The sequence below is a fragment of the Lonchura striata genome, chromosome 6, assembly GCF_050655825.1.
Source record: "Lonchura striata isolate lonStrDom1 chromosome 6, ASM5065582v1, whole genome shotgun sequence".
NCBI lineage: Eukaryota > Metazoa > Chordata > Aves > Passeriformes > Estrildidae > Lonchura > Lonchura striata.
This window is the reverse complement of record NC_140708.1, coordinates 13,763,762-13,781,308: the sequence shown is the minus strand read 5'-3', so window position 1 is coordinate 13,781,308 and position 17,547 is coordinate 13,763,762. Positions and strand designations below refer to the sequence as shown.

Genomic DNA, 17,547 nt, shown 5'->3' with positions numbered 1-17,547 from the left:
TGGGTCTTAATAGTCTTCTAAATCCATCAGTTCTCTAGGAATGGAAGCAATATTTGAGAGACAAAAGACTCCTGGGGATGAAATCTTGTCCCGTTTGACTTGAATGGAGTTAATATTCATCCCATAATATTTTATTAATTCTTGAATCATATTTATTTCTGTGCAAGATCTTCAGAACTGAAGTAATCATTATTTTTTTCTCAGCCCCAAATTCAGAATATAACAATTCAGCTACATTAAAAAATGGACTTTGAAAAATGAGTTCCTTTTCTTTTGCAATCAAGCTTTAGTAAATAATAAACATTATGGTAGACAATCCTTATCACAATGGTAAAGGATTACTGCATTTGTACTTAATGCTTTAAAAAATTAGAACACCTTAATCTTTTAAAAACAATTTGGGTTTGGAAAAACAAATTACATTGAAGCTGACAAGACACTTGCCAAGTTCCAGGAGATGCAATTTACAACATCTGAGGTATTAAACCTTGAATGCCTGAGTTCCTAATAGAAACAGGGCCTCAGTTATTAACTCTTTCATCTCTGCTGTTGTCTATAACACCTAAAGTTCATATTTTCGTGTCTTCCTCATAAAACCCAGGAGGCTGCTGCTGTATTTCTGTACTGTCTCAGTGGCACAAGATAAGAAGTGAACTCTTGGCCTGCATGCTTCTTTCTGCTGAGAAGAGAGGCCATAAATACATAAATGTGTATTCTGTAATCACTTTATTGAACTGATTATGCTCCTGAAATGAAACTGTGTGTTCTGGCCTGCCACTACCATTGTGAGGTGAATATAGAATCTCCACATAAGACTTAGAAGAAACCTTTTTATTCTTGGCCAGAATATATCTATAATAATACTTGTATCCATATATCTTTCTGCTAGTATGGCCATGTGAGTTCAGCAGGTGGGATTCTTTCTTTTTATCCTCTTGGGGTTCTTAATATAGTACTTGAAATACAAGAAACATACTGTGTTATGATTATGCTACTCAACTGTCCAAACTTAAACTCTACTCTCAACCTACCAGTGATGTCAGGAGTCTCTCTTTGTTAGTATACATCCTTTCTTACTCTACTTATGACATTCCATCTGTTAAACATCTATATCTCTCTATACCTATCTATCCCATCTATATTTATATATATAGCTTAAGGTCTGGTTGTTAATGGGTGTACAGATTGCTACACCACAGATAATGAACCTGTAATAACACCCCTGGTGTTTTTCAAATTAAATTGATGAAGTTTCAAATAATAGACTTTTCTTTGTTATCTTGAGTGCATGAACTCTTTTTTGGTAGTAGTGAATTTCAGCATAATTATATTATGTGGCTTCAGAAATCATAGCTTTTTAAATGCTCTCTAAATACCTGTGTATTTATCATACTTCCTAGTTTCATATTGTAGTTAATTCCTTTGATAGTATTTGTCAGATTCATTGCTGATAATATAAAATAAGCAAATAAAGCTCTCAGGTTCCAAAAGACTACCTGCTGAGTAAATTGGATAGGTGAAAATTTCAAAATCTAAGGATGGCAGAGGAAATTTGTAATTTCTTAAGGACTCTGTTGTGAAGCTAAGGAACCTTGACTGTACTTAGCTTCATTTAACTAATGATTGCACTTTTTACAAGTATTATTATTATTATTATTATTATTATTATTATTATTAATTATGCTCTGACTTCAAGAATATAAGTTTTATTAAATGCACACCACCCCTGTGGAACATTTTAATAGGTAAGGATTGTCTTTCTGTGTTCAGCTTTTACTGTAGGACTGGTATCCCAAGACATCTTTCTTTACTCCCCTCACATAGATTCCATTATATCCCTGTTTATTTTTTGTTGTCTCTTATCTTACTAGGTAAGTATCTCTCCCTTTCTGAATAAAATGTCACCAGACTTGTATTCTTCTTATTGCTGTTTTTACATCTTGAACTGCCCTTTTTGGAAATGACTGTAAGTATATCCTCATTAAAAATTTTTATAGCCTTACAAATTAAAGGAGTTTTAAAGACTGCAAGCCCTGTATTTAATATTTAATTTTCATCTATTAGTTTCAGACCTAGTCCCTCAAGCCCAACACTGAAGTATTATCTAAAAGAATCAGCTAAGAAATGTTCACTTAATGAAAATACTTTTCAGTTGTTGCATTTACAGTTTCTTTCTATCACAAGTCTTATCTGTTCCTCTTCATTCGCTGCATCCTGCTTCAGTTTGCACTGTACACCTATCTCACCTACATGTAACTCTTACTTTATACAGAAGTAACTTTACAGTGACACCTGACCTAAGTGAAGAAAGACTTTTTTTCTCTTTATTATTTCTTTTCTATCTCAAGGCTGTATTTCTTGTCCTAGCTAGCTGACCTCTTCCCCTCTGTGCTCTCTGATGGCAGGCCAGTCAATTTGTCCCTCATGCAATTCAACAGTTACTGGGATTGTGTGAATCTCCAATCCTCACAACTTTATTTTTCCTTCATGTGGTTTGTGGTTACTTCCTACCTCCCCTGTTCTCTTTTCCCTCTTCTTCATTTATGTTTTTTAATCTTCTGTGTGTTGTCCTCACCACCCATAGGTCTCAGCCCTTGGATTTTATCTTTCTCTGTGCTTGCTGAGTTCTTCTAGCTCTCTTTATTTGCTTGTCTCTTTGCTCCCTGCAGCATCTCTGTTTCTCTTTGCAAAGAGTGTCAGTCACAGCTGAAGGTACCTGTAATGTGTGGTCAAATGCATGGCTTTGCTAAAAGGCTCGGTGTGTCTAAGTAGATTCTGCAGAGAAAAATGGCCACAGCACAAACCTTATGAATAGAGCTAATAGGCTTGGTCCTTGTTTCCATCTCCCATGGATTTTCCCTCAAGGAGGATGGATTTCATGCCAAATTCCTTGTTCAGCACTGTTTGTTGTATTGTTACACAACAGGTTGCTGTCACTTCACCTTCAGAAAAAGAAATTAACACTTCATAGATGCTTCCATACATTAGTCTGAAATTTGAATCCATTTTAATGGGATATACACTGAAACAATTTTGTGTTTTCTAGTCATAACTTGTCACAAACATAATTGTTAAATTAAAACTCTGTACATTCTGTAATATTTGGGGACTGGTTTTCTCCTCTCTAAGCAGATCATTAGAGGTTTAAAACATAGACTGGTAGTCTTCTACATAAATTATCCTGCATAAATGATGTACCATATAGTGGACATTATTTTCTTCTCAGTGAGGTGTAGGCTACTTTAATTAAACTTAACAGAAATTTCCCTTGTGAATCCTTTCACACCTGCATGGATGGAATTATAGAAATCAGTGCTAAGGGTACTATATCACAAGTCAAACCAGCTCATATTTTAAAATTAGAAACTTACTAGTTTCCCTGTTTTCCTGCTCTGGATTTGTAGAGAAACTTGGACACATGAAAATTGTAACAAAAATCTGTTTTGTCTAAATTATGCCTCAGAAGCAACAGGGGGAAAATATCACTACTTAAAGCGCTAAAAATTACTTAGTTTCAAGAGAAGAATCAAGGCATAGTCTGTAATGTATGCAGATGTCCCTTGAGTCAGAAGATAAGCTGTTGCCCCAGACAGTGTGGAAAGGTTCAGTCTCAAAACTCCATTTGTCTATAACTTTGCAAACACTGTGTGAGCTGCTTGTGTCAGTTAGATGAAACAGATTTTTTTTCCAATGATGAAATATATATTTTTTTAAAAATTAGTAACTTTGCTGTATGCTTATGAATAACTGTGTGCAAGCCTTTAGGAGAAGTAATTAAGTTTTCCAGTCAAATCTGCTCAAGCCCCATTACTATAATGTATATTTTTAATACCATTCTTGCTGCCAAAGATAAAGCTGATGCAGACTGGCAGTAATGAGATCACTGTGGGGCTTCCAGTGTATCTCTGCAAGCTTTGGGAAAGTATAGGTGCAAAACATCGTGGGATTGGACCCAAGTGGTGAATATTTGAACATCTGCTTGAAAGAAATATCTGTTAACAAAAAGTGAATCTCTTTGTGTCTGGTTCCCGTTGGCATGAGCTGTACATGCACACCATGCTGGGTGACTGCTGCCTTTGTGTGCCCTTCATAAGCTCATAAGGCTTTGCATAAAATCTTTAAGACTGTGGACATAGGGAGGGAGAGGGAGCCCTTCCACACCACCATTGCTGCTGCTCCCCAAGGTTTTCCCTCCTCCTCCAGCATCCTGAGAGTTCTCACTTGGCAAATGCACAGCAGGCCTGTATCCTCAGGCAGTGTAAAGAGCAGCAGATATTCATGCCTCTTGGCAGGGCTGGTCAGCAAAAGTCTTGTGGTCTGAGAGGGTTAAGGTAATCTTTCAGGTGTCCCTTAATGCTCACACAGCCTGTGGCTCTGTTTGTGCATGTAAAGTACCCTGTGACTGACAATAAGGTCTTCAGATCTGGAAGGACTTTGCTTTATTTATGTATTTGTTTTGCAATTTAAAGCAGAAGAGTGCTGTAGGCAGGAAAAGCCTGATTTGAAACGTATTATGTTTCAGGCTGACTATTGCCATCTTTCCTTTAAAACCAGACATGATTTTTAAAAAAATGTAAGGGAAGAGATTGATTGTATGTGAATGGATGAAAACATGGATATTGGACAGGGTAACCTTTGATATTGATAAACCTTTCCAAGTATCTAGAGTTTAAAATCCCATAACCTACATTAAATAACAGCTTTGCAGTGTGATTGGCAACTTTGTGGTAGAGGCAGTAAATCAGTATTAAACCGTAAGTTCCTGAAAATCAATGTGGTCTCTTCAAGCAATAGCTGGTTCTTTCATTTCAAAGTTTGTAGTACATGACTCTAAGAGCTTCAGCTATCATGCTATCAGAACAATGTATGAGGCTTTTGAAGGGGGGAATTAGGAATGTGTAAGTTGTGTTTCTACTGTTTGATGTTAGGTGTACATCAGGTAAGAAATTTGCATCTTTAACGGAAGAGTTACCGTGTGCTGTTTATACCTGCAAAATGATCAGACTCTGGGAACCTCTTTGCAAAGTCTACATAGCTGAACTCGCAGTGCAGGCTGGAGCTGGAGTTTAAGCTGCTGCTCTGAGCAGAGCTGAGAAAGCACAGTGAATGGGGTGGTGGTATGCACTGAGAGTCTTGTCCCCTGACTGTGGAACAGCCCATTACAAGGACCCAGAGCAATCCTCCATGCTGAAAATGGGGATTCTTTGTCCAGTGTCTGTGCCTGAAAAAACATTTTCAACCTTCAGACCAACGTCCAGTCAATCCCCTGTAGGCATTCCAAACAGAACTTTAACTACTATATTGTTTCAATGAAAATTTCTTCTGTTTTTGGAAGATAGGTAGAGAATTAAATCAAACCTCCCTCCCACCCCCCCGCCCCCCCCCAAAAAAACAACAACAAAGCCAACCTCCCTGTGCTGGGAAGTTCTGATGAATTATGGTTTATTCTTTGGAGTGTGACTAAGGTGTACAGTTCTCAGCAAAACATGACAAAATCTTTGTCTCTAAAAAGCAGAGGCTTTTAAATCAAATATAGATGTACAAACCTGTTATTTAAAAAAAAAAAAAAAAAAAGCCAAGTCAAAGTGAGCAAAAATCAGTTATTCTTTTAAAAGGATTCATTGGGTCTTCAAATTTAACTTGGCATGTGGCTGTGGTAAAATTTTAAGTGCCATATTTCTGGGAGGTTTTGTTCCTTAGTTACCATTAGATTCATGTCATTATGAAAATGTTGCTTTCTGACAGCTGTGCAATTATCCGGTGTCACTACTGTGCCATGTAGTTAAATGGTCAGCAGTTACCATGTTTATAAACACTGTGTGACATTTGAGCTTTGAAGAGTACATTCTTACTGAATGCTCTTGGAAGAGTTCCATGTGCAGTATTTTTATGCATTGTTCAGTGGAATGTGCACTAAATGGAATGGCAGTGGAGATTGACTGTAATAAGCATTACGTATGAAATGGGAATCAGATTAAACAGAAATCCCAGTGCATTACATCGAAATGATTAAGGCTAAAATGATAGGCAGTGCCACATATATTACAGCAGTTACTCAAGAACAGTACAGCTGTGTAGCTCGAGGAAGTTTCAGCAGTCTTCTCACAATCTTCCTGTAGTTTTCTTCGTCTCCAGTATTTCTCTTGATTAACATTTACCCTTTTATGTAGGTTTCCTTCAGTGTATTTTTTTCAATCAACTATGACCTAAGTAACAGGCAACTGTTGCAGTACAAATTTTAAATTGTACATTGTTTCTGTTATCAAATTATATTGATAAATGCAAAATATCAGGTACACCTTCTAATCAGCATTCATCAACTCCAGGGGTCTGTGCTAAAAGCGGGTGAAGATTTGGGTCAAATTTACTCCTCTTTGTATGACATCTCTTTTTAACAACCAAATATGGGGTTCAGTTGTGAATGGTATTTGGGAGTTTGCTCAGGGATGTATTTTATTTTCTTCCTCTTTTTTTTCCCCCTTTTTTTTTTTCCTTCCCACCCTTCTCTTTTCTTCCCCACACCATTAGGCTGAATTGTTTATCTTGTGAAGGAACTGAGACAAGAGGTCAAGACAGGACCATCACATAATGGTTGGACAGAACAGAAATTAAATATTCCAGAGTTTGTGGGGAGCAAGAATCCTGGGGAGCTGATTCAGACTAATGAGAGTATAGAGATCTTCATTACTGATTTAGACTCTCTTTTGTGGGAATTTCAGGCTGAACATGCCATGTTTGTAGTCTTGTGTTAATGGAGGAGCCTGGAATGGTTAAAATGCCACCAGATCTCGTGATAGCCTCTCAGTTATTACTTGAGCTTCATCAGGACCACAGAGGGAAGAACAGCTTTTCTCAGTAGTGCAGTTCTGCAGAAGTATCAGGCTTTATGTTTTAATGTAATAGTGCATAACTTGAAAAAAGGTCCCTGCTGAGAGAGGGCCATCAGTAATGTGTTTATAGAGTGTAGACCAAGAATGAAGTCATGCACATGGAAAAAATATAAAAAAATGTGGATGCTAAAGGCATGCTATGCTTGTGGCTCATTAATGGCTTGTAGGGAGCTCCTGTGTACCAGGAACTGGTACAGAACTGGCAGCTTCTGGTGTAAGTGTGGTAAAATGAATTCCATCACTGGCACAAAGTGTGGTGATCAGGGAAACACAGGTAAGCCTGATCAGTTCTTTGGAAAAAATATGTACATAGTTCTGGGAATAAGTTCAGAAAGAAGGAAGAATATGGAATTTTTGGCAACATCTTTTTATTAAAATTCACATTGATGGAAAATGAAGTTCAGTTAGAAAGGGACAGTTTCAGTGAATTTTCTATCTGCAAAAATACATAATGGAAACACTTTAAATTCCCCTATTACTGCTTAGAGAAGAAAAAATTCATATTTATTTTTGAAATTATATTTAGAAATTTTATTTAATCTGTATTAAATAATAAAAATAAACCTACAGACTTGATCCAGTTTACTGAACTATCTTAGTTTTATTAAGTTTTATCTAGAGTCGGGATGTTGTACTGGAAATTTTTGTTTTAACATCTGTTCTAATGGTACCGTTAACAATTAAACTGTAGAAAAAGTATCAGTTTGGAGTGCTCTTTAGTATGCTATAAAAATGATATTATTTATATATTAATGTATTTATTGTGGCTAGTAATGCTTACTTCATTTTTAGTCTAATAATGCTTTTCTGGAGATACTGAGCCAAGAGGTATTTATTTAAAATACAAAGGTTAGAAGGTTCTAGGGAAGTACAAAAATCTCAGTCACTGAGTCACTTTCTGTGAAGTGCTGTTACCCATTCAAGTCACACCTGGACAAGGTCTGCACTATTTTAATTGAAGAGGTTTCTAAATATAACTTTGGTATCTAGGGGATATAGAATGAACCCATCTGTTCTACCAAAATTGACTTTTCATATCTGCTATCTTAACTTATTTGTATCCAAGACATACACAAAGCTTCTCAGATAAACAGGTGCACTTTGATATTGTCCAATTAATTACTGTCAGTTGCATTGCAGTGGAAACTTGGTCTGTAGCCCTTCTTTGGGATCAAAACTAGTTTCCTGATTTTTACGATGTTTTCCTGGACATTTAAATCAAGAACAAAGCTATTTTTTAAAATCTAAATCTATCTCCTGCAATGAAACCTGGCAGCTGCTCCTAAGTTTGACTCGGGTGACAAAATGATATACAGAAGATAGTGACTTTTTTTTCTTCTTTGCTGCAGTTTCACTACAGGAGATTTCAAATGGTTCTAAATTTTTTTTTCTTATTTTTTTGTGGATGGGAGAAAGAAAACACAGTAGGCAAATCATTTCTCTAAAGATGTGAAGGGAAATGGAAAAAAGGAACTCCTTTTGGAAGCAAACTTGCTTGGGATAAGAGCTAGAAAAAAATTTCTTTTGAAACCTATTCAGGGGCAAATTTAAATTGAGCAGGTGATGAATTAAAGGGACTGATCCCTTATGAAAGATTTGCGAAGAGCTGAGACTTAGACATGACTACTTCCCCAAGTCCTCCTTTGCTCACACCTTCTTTATGAATAATAATTAAAAATAAGTTTAAAAGAGTAAAGGATGAGTTTACCTGTCGTTGTCGTGCTGTTCTCTAGGAAGAACTCGGCTCTTCTGCAGGCTGTTTGCTCAGATGCTGCAGGGGCAGCAGTTCTGTGCCTGGGTTTGCTCTCAGTGCTGAGGGAGGTATTTGGGAGCCTGAGCCTGAAGTGGCAGCCCTTGGCACGACAAGGGGCACGGGGGCTTGTGGCCGCCAGCTGAGGGACACTGAGGGACATGGCAGAAGATAATGACCCGACTGCCTCTTCTTACACTGGGAGGGGATAAAACCCAGGGGTTCCTTCGTCTGTGGTCGCCTGAGATGCACAAGCTTGAGCTGTTATTTTGTTATTGTACCAAGATGAAATAATTAAAAGGTTTGGGATGCTCGAGACACTACCGTGTGTCCTGGGATTGAGGCAGTAAGGAAACCTGCTCTGCGTGGGGCGGTGTGAAGGGGCATCTGTCCCTCAGCCGGTCACTCGGGTGCTGCTGGCAGCCTCGGGGGCCCTGGATGCTCAGACAGGGAAGTTTCCCTCACACAGCAGCCTGGGGCTGCCATGATCTGTCTGCATGGCGGGGGTCTGCAGCTGTGGAGGAGGAGGAGCTTTGTAAGAGATGAGGCCCGGAGCTGTGGTGGAGGGACGATGGGTGACACGGAGCACTCACTGCAGTGCAGGTGCATCTGCTCCCTGGTGACAGCTGTAATTAGTCATGGCTTCGTGCCTTGTTTTCAGCTGGCATAGAGTTAATTTTTCTTCCTAGTTGCTGTTCAGTGCTGTGTTTTGTATTCACTGTGAGAGCAGCACTGCTAACACGCTGATGTTGTAGCTGCTAAGGGGCTCTCACTCCAAATCAAGGGCTTTGCAGTTCCCTTGCTCTGCCCGTGAGGAGGTGCACGAGGAGCCAGGAGGGACCATGGTGAGGACATGGGCCCAAAGTAGCCAAAGGCACATTCCACAGCACAGAGCATTGTGCCCAGTATAGAACTGTGGAGAGTTGGCTGGGAGCACTGGTGGCTGCTCAGGAATGGGCTGGGCATTGGTTAGCAGGTGGGGAGCAGCTGTATTGTACATCATTGTCTTTCTAGGGCTTATTTTTCTATGTCTTTTTTTTCTGTCCTTTTTCATGACAGTTATTTTTCCAAGATTTTTGTTTTTGTTGTTGTTATTAAGCTGTTCTTATCTCAACCCACAGGTTTTACCTTTTTTTTTTTTTTTTTTTTTTTTTTTTTTTTTTTTCCTGATTCTATTCCCTATTCCACTGGGAGAGGTGAGGGAGGTGAGCAACTTGCTGCATGGTACTTAGTTGCTGGCTGGGGTTAAACTGTTGAAGTTTGCAAGAGATTTGGTTTTGAGTTCTTGCAGTGACTCTTAAGACACCATTTTCAAATTATTTTCTGTGAACTCCCCAGTTTTCCCTCTGCTTTGTTTTTTTTGTTGTAGAAAGCTTTGATGCTCTTTATCCTCACCATTAAGTTACAGGATGTGCAAGTAATAACTTTTGCTACTTTGGTATCCCTCCTAGCAAAACAGTTAGGTGTTTTTTTATATCATGGATTTCAGGGTGGCAACCTTTGTTTCCAAAAATTGAGACACAACAGGAACATCTGTGTTTGCCATCTGCAAGACATTTCTTTCTAGGATCCCAGGGCTGCTTACAGGGCTTCCAGACATTCCTACTGCCTGTTCCCCTGGGTGCACAGGGAGGAGACAACAGGTTTGTAACTATAACGCTGCTGCATGTAATTCTGAACTCCTCAGCACATCCTGCTGTCACTGAACACAGCCTGCCCAGGTCTGTTTGAACTCCCAGCATCTCCTCTCAGTTGTGTCCAGCCACTCATCCCTGCATCCCTTTTTATGCAGCCTGCTTTTTGCTGTTAACAGCAAGGTGCTGACCCTGGCAAAGCAGCCAGGTATTGTGGAAAAGAGCCTTCCCTATTACTGGCCAGCCATTATATGCTTGGAGAGGTTTTCAGTTTTAGATTTTTTGAGAAGGTCAAGAAAGGATTGTTTCTTTTTTCCCCACCACTCTGTGGAATTATTTTGGAACATAGCAGTATTACTGCTTACTTTCCTAACTTCTTTTAATCCTGCAACTGCCATTAGATCAGCTAATGAGCTGAGTTACTTTTTTCATAAGGGCAATGTAGATATTTGTTTTACACTGTATTACAATAAAAATTGTCATGGATTATTGGCAGTAAATTATTTTAAGTTATATATTTAAAAATAAAACTACATTTGTGAAACTATCTTTGGATTATTTTTCATGAAGCCTTTTACTCTTTTATCAGTGTTGCTATGAGATCTGAAATCTTAACGCTTGTATTTTGATTTTCAGTTTCTTCCTTTTTCATTTCTATTGCAAATGCTTACTATTGAGAAATTAAACAGTTTCCTGCATTCACTGCTCCCCTGCCTGATTCTGACAGCATTGTTTATATGTTGTCACTTGTAGTGGTCCACTGAGTGAATTACAATTCTCTTGTTTGGGTTCTGCATTTTACATTTGGCTCTTGAAAGGTAGCTGGGGAGGAAGAAAGGCACAGTCTCAAATCTAATTTTTTTCCAAATTTTTAGGATTTATATGCTACTCTGAGATAAAACAAATGAAAGATGGATGCTTCTTAATTTCCATTGTGCTGTTTATCTCAAAAGCAGATTTTCTATTTGATAGAAATATTTTGAAGCGCTACTCCCAAGTGCCACGTAGACCCCATCTACATAGAAAGTATAAAAAGAACTAGGACATTTTACTCCTATAGTCATAATTTTTCCATACAAAACTACAGCATTCTTTAACCTGTAAATCCTTCCCTATCTTTCCCTAATAGATGGCAATACTTTTACTCAGGCACAGTGATCTCACAAATTCATAGCCAACTTTCTTTATATAGGGTCCATTTATCAAGTAGGATGGAATAAGTCCTTCAAGGATGTTTCATAGACAGTTTGTTTTCCTTTTGAATGGATGGACACAATCTCAAGCAATTGGCAAGATCCTGAACAGCTTGAATAATTAAAAATGGGTGACCATAATTTCCCAAGTATCTTTTTCCTTTTTAAAGTAAAAAAACCTCACTAAGTTATGAACATTAAATTCTTTCTTACTTTGAGAATTCTCAAAACATTTCCTTATGATAACACAGGTCTCCAGGACCTTGCTTTTCACACTACTTAACTTTATGAGCCTCTGGCAATAGACTGGTGATATCAGAAAGTTGAAACCTAAGAGCCGTTTGTCAATAGGGCTTTTTAAAAGATTTTTTTGGGTTGCAAGCCTGTAAATATGGTACAAAATGCAGGAAGTTTCAACTCCCTCCCAGCACGTTTTCATTTCGAGTAGCAGTTCAGGCTATGTGTTGCAGTTCTGAACAGAAGATATTTAGAGCCATTTAGACTTGACTACCTACGGTGATGTTTCTAAATACATTTCAAGCTATTAGAATGCAGAGCCATTGGCTCTGTAGGAGGAGCGCTGAGTGGTCTGGCACTCTGATGACTAAAGATAAACTCTTTAACAGCCTAAATTTAGGCACCTCATTTTAAAAACTTTGGCCCAGATATGTGAACCCAGAAGAATGAGATTCGATCATTCATTTCAAATTCCCTGGCTCTTGCGTCTCCCCAGACTGAGCATTTATTCATACAAATTGCTCACTGTTGCAGATGAATCACTAAATGTAGCCAGTGCAATAACTCTGCACCTGAGCATTATTTAATTCTGCTTTGCTAATGCTAGCAGCACTTTGCTCTTTCTCTGTATGTTACAGCACCTGGCTGCTTTGGCTTTGTCTCGATATATCTGGGAGGTGAATAGGGAGAAAATGTACACATTTTTGCCCTCCTGTTCATCACTACTATCTTTCCTAAGAGCTGCTGCTCCTCAGGTGGTCAGCCTCATGATCTTCTCAGTGTAAAAGAAACGCGAGGGAGGCAATTACCAAGGGGATAATGCTCTTCAGGATGAAAAGAATTACTGTGGTCTGTGTTGATTTTCCTCTTTTGATGAGTTTGCAGTTTCTCTTGGGATTTTTGTCTCTTTAAAGGAGTATTTCAGCTTTGGAACATGAGAAATAGGTGGAGGTATGTGTGTTGCTTACAATTTTCTCTTGTGTGGGCTACACAAATGAGCAAAGTTTTAAAACACAGTTCCTTAGGCAAGCAATTGGTACCTTTTTTAAGGACATGGTGTAAGCTAAGATTAATGTTAAAGATGCTGGTGTTGGCTCCTTAGTGAAGCTTTACTTCATATTTTTGAAGGAATCAGATATCCCTTAGCCTATATTAAGGATGGATCTCTTGTCATTCCACTGCAGCCTTAGAAGTCGTGGGCGTTTATTCTAAGCCAGTCATCTGTAGTCAGTGTCATAAGAGAAGGTGATTCATCCCATCTGACACTAAATATCTGAGAGGCTTATTATGCAAATGTGTTCTGAAGAGGAAGGTGGTTGATGATGTTTCTGCTCAGCCCAGTGCTACAGTCCATAGAGCCTCTGAATACCACTGCAGTCTTTTTTGACATGCTGTGGAAATTATCCAGGTTAAAAACTAGTAACTGGAAGTATTTTGTTCATTTGTATTTGTTTGCGTTTTTTTTAAACTGGGCTCCTTTCAGTGATTCATAGGGCCATTTATAACAGAGAGATAAGAATATCTGTTCAATAAATGGGGTCATACTAGCACAGAAGAAAGAAGTGGTTGAAGGCAGGAACATTCAAAACTGTGTAATGAACTGCCTCCTGAAATACATGTTCACCGTTTTATTAGGAGAGATGCACACACTGCAGTAATTGTTTAACCATGTATTAAGTAGGACATTAACAATATCACTGGCAGTGTAGTTACATCTCTCCATGCTTGCTATCACTTTATTAGACTATTAAATGTCTTGAAGTGAGCTTATCTATGTCAAACAAGGGGACACTTAGGAACTTCTATGTTTATTGTGAGAGCCTTCAATTGAGGTTCTCTCTCAGTACTAGTAGCACAGTTTTCCCCAGTTTTAGCTTCCCAGTGGGTTATATATGTATGGATAAATATGCAAACTGCTGAGATGAGATGTTTCTTTATAACATGTAGTGATTATCCAGCTTCATACCATGAAGACAGTAACATAACCATACAAATCATAACTTTGTCTTGAGCCTTATGTAAATATGAGAAGATGAACTCTTATATAAATATGTGAACTTCACTTGAGCATCTCACTGTGCTGTTTTTAATTACCTAGGTTAGCTAACAGATAAACTATCAGAGGTGTAATGAGCCAGAGACAATATATTTTGGGAGGCATATTGAAAATAAACCCAGCTGAGTAGGATGCATTAGATATATCAAGGAGAAGTTAGATCTCCTGAACTGCATGTTCTGTGCAGTTATTCATCACAGGATCCCTTGTGCTGATGTACCACCCTGCCCCAGTGTGCTTTTGTGGCACATGGCCACGGTCAGGGTACTTTGGTTTAGGAACTGAAGTCAGGGAAAGGTGGCTGCCACCAATTAGTTACTGTTCCATGAAGCAGCAGAGGAAGAGATGAAAAGAATTATACTGAAACAATGTCAGTAGCAATGAAAACAATAAAAACGAGCTTTATAGTACATTTTTAATATAAATTCTTTCTGGAATATATTTTCCATGTTTTATTTATTTTTATTATTATGTTTCTTTTTATTTTTGTAGGCTGTGGAAACCAACCTTGCATCAAAGGATAGTCACTGGGTCTATGTAAATGAGGTAAGAAAGTCAAAAGAGAAAACACAGCTTGCTACATTCCCTCATCACCATCTTTTGTTTCATATATTTTGACACACCAAACAGCATACATGTAGCATTTTTGCTTTCTGAATGGCACAAGGTTCAAACTCTGTGGTGTCATTGCTTGTCTGTCTTAGTTGAATTGGCAGAAGTTGAACACCAGAGGTCAAGATAAAGCTACCAATATACCTCAGAGCAGCTGGGAGACTTGCTTTTACCTTCCTGCTTGCACTATTTGATTAGCTGTCTAGGATACAGAGAATATCTCAAAAGAAATCTCAAACACAGGCATGTCTCTGGCAGAAGCTCACCCTCCAGTGCTGTGAATGCCTGCACACAGATGCCAGGAAAGAGTCAGAGTCCTTGTGAGCTCAGACCATTCAAATCTGTATTTACATGACACACAGGCTTTCTCTAGTGCAGAACTGTGTTGGTGTATTGGCCAACAGCCAAAATAACTTAAATTTAAAGTGTAATGTTTCTGTCTGCAGCAAATGGGATCCTGTCCTGCTACAATGATTATTTATTTTACCTTAGTGCCATGATGCCCTAATGGGAATCTATTCAGATTCTTATTTCAAAAGCAATGAAATGTTGTACCATATATAGTAACTTAAAAATCACAGATAAATGGCAGTAGTTTATAAATTCCTTGTTTTAATAATGATTTATTTAAAGATAGCAAAATATATAATTTAAAAAGAACAGTGTTCACTGTCTTATTTTTATATTATAAATACATAGCCTTTAATTTAGTAGCCAATTCCTTTGTTAATTTCTTCCTCCTTTCTTTGCACCTAGCTAATAATTTTGGATAGGCAGCTTTTAATAGTAACTATAAAAAATTGTATTGTATGATATTAGACAGGCTCTGTAATTAAATAGGGGTTAGGGAAAGTGAGTGAAATCCCTGCTTGTAAAGGCTTTATAAATTCTTTCTAGCCCTTTTTACATTTAAGTACCTCCTGGTTTGTCAGCTGCTGTAATGACCCACTACAAAACATCAGCAAGATGCCCAGAGAGTCAGTGTTTATATTCACATAAAGATAATACAGTGCATATTTTCTTAAACATTTATAGAGAGGGAGTGTTTGTGAATTTTTTACTGCTTCTATTATTGTTCAGATGTTAAAATTCACTTCATGAAGCCTGAATCTGTAACATCGTGATAAAAGCCTTCAGCACTCATGCACTAATGTGTGCACACTCGTACGCACACAAATCACACAGGGTGTCAGTTCTGCTTCTCTTTTGGAAGCTTTTGGTTTTTTCTCCTTTGTGGTTAAAGACTGGGTAGGGAAACTATGAGAGCAGCATGTGGATTTAGAGTATAAATCTGTAGTGAAAAATATCAGTGCACATAATTTATAAATATCTCAAAATGTAATTCAGTCCAAACAAACAGAGAAGCTTTTCAGATTTATAAAACTTTGGAGAATTCTTTGCAGGCAAAAGGAAGAGGAAATGTCATGGCTGTCCTTTCTTTAACAGAAGTGTTGGGGTTTGTGTGTGTGCTTAAAGCTACTGTCAGAAGGTGCATTGAGCATCTCCATGGGTACATCTGTAGAAATTATAGAGGTTCCTCCCCTCATGCTAGCAGGAGGACAGACTGATTAAGCTTTCCATGTTCATGTTGCCAATTAGTGTTAGTGAGGACTGCATGAATATTTGATGGGAAAAATGATGCTGATTCTTATTATGATTTGTGGAATGCAATTAACTTTTAATTCCCAGGAGTCAAATCAGCTCTTTCTGATGTGTTTCCATGAGAGCAGGAGTGGACCAAAACCTTAGCCAGTCCTTTTTTTTGTCCTGGGCAGACTGAGGACCTTACACTTCCCAGTTCATCTTCTGATCTAATGACCCCATTGCAAGGAAAGAGAGATGTAGGTCTGACTGATTAAAGGGGCAGCAGCAGTATGAGAACACAGGGTTATTTTTTTCCATGGAAGTTCCTTGTATAAAGAACACTGGATTGTAAACAGGCTTTTCAGTTCTTTTGGTCTTCAGGGAACCGTTGAAGGGCTTTGGACAGCTTGGGCTACTGAAATCTGCTGACCCAGAGCACCTTACAGTGTGCTCTGTCTCCCACCTCTCATCAAGCCAATGAGACCTGAAATTTGGACTTACCTTGCCATAGGAAGCATGACTATATAGCATGGCATGATTTTAATAAGAGATTTTATTATCTTCTTACTTTAATTAAATCTACTTTACTCTTTCTGCACTTACAATCTGATAAAAATTCTGGTTTTGGTTGGTTTTTTTTTTGTTTGTTTGGTTTTGTTTTTTTTTTTTTTTTTTTTTTTTTGTTTTGTTTTTGTGTTTTTTGTTTTTTTTTCCCCTTGTGTGTCTTCCCTTGTGGTAGAATAGGAGTTAAGTTTTTGAGGTGGAACAAATTTTATCACTTAAATTTTGTTAGATAAGAAAGATCACCAAGCTTTGGATGAGCTAACTTTAAATCTATATGGCTGGTAATTACACAGCAAATGAACACACAGCTGGACTGATAAAATCCTGTTTGCTAGTTTTCAATAACCCAGGTCTGTGCTGAAATATCTGTTCAGTTTGGATGTCATTGCTGGTGAGAAAGGACTTGGTCATCTTTAGAAAAAGGCTGGTTAATTGGGAGTTAAATTTATTGCATGGGGTTGGAAGGCTGAAACATTACCTGGCAGGTTTTCTAGGTTAAGAGAATACACAGGGATGGGTCTTTTCAGGCAGTATCATGCCCTCATATGTCCTCTTTGAAGCCAAAGCCATAAAAAACTTACTGCTTAAAATATATATGTATATTTGTGTGTCCACTTTTCTGGTTTCAAAAAGGTTATGTTTCAATCCTGCTGTCAAAAACTGTCAAAAGTAGTGGAAATTAGAAGGGGAAAAAAATAAAAGTACTCCTTAATACCCACCCTTTTTTTGAGTTCTATTTCATCATCTGCACTTTTTGTTTTTATTAATCTAGAAATGCTAAATCATCTCCTGCTTTCATTTAGGTAGTGATTCTACCTAAATTCTGGGTTAAACATGCCAGGTAGCTTTTTAAAAGCAAGAACACTTGTGATTCTTTTATAAATCTGTGTAAAAGCAAGCTCTTCCAAATGATGACTACTGCATGCTTAGCTGTGTCTCCAGAATAGTCCAAAACACTTCATTATGATTGACTGTGTGGGGAGTTGTAAATGACTTGCAGTTTTGGAAGATCTGTTAGAACCTATCT

At 37.9% G+C, this 17,547-nt stretch overlaps 1 protein-coding gene across 5 annotated transcripts in view; it reads left to right on the top strand.

Annotated features, from left to right (window-relative positions):
* Positions 1-17,547, top strand: part of GRID1 (glutamate ionotropic receptor delta type subunit 1) — a 516,570-nt gene that overhangs the window by 369,811 nt on the left and 129,212 nt on the right. For all 5 annotated transcript variants that reach the window (XM_085583261.1, XM_031505170.3, XM_077784530.2 and 2 more), the window contains exon 5: positions 14,253-14,306. In XM_085583261.1, coding sequence (XP_085439387.1) covers positions 14,253-14,306 — 54 coding nt within the window. The remainder of the gene's footprint in view (positions 1-14,252; positions 14,307-17,547) is intronic.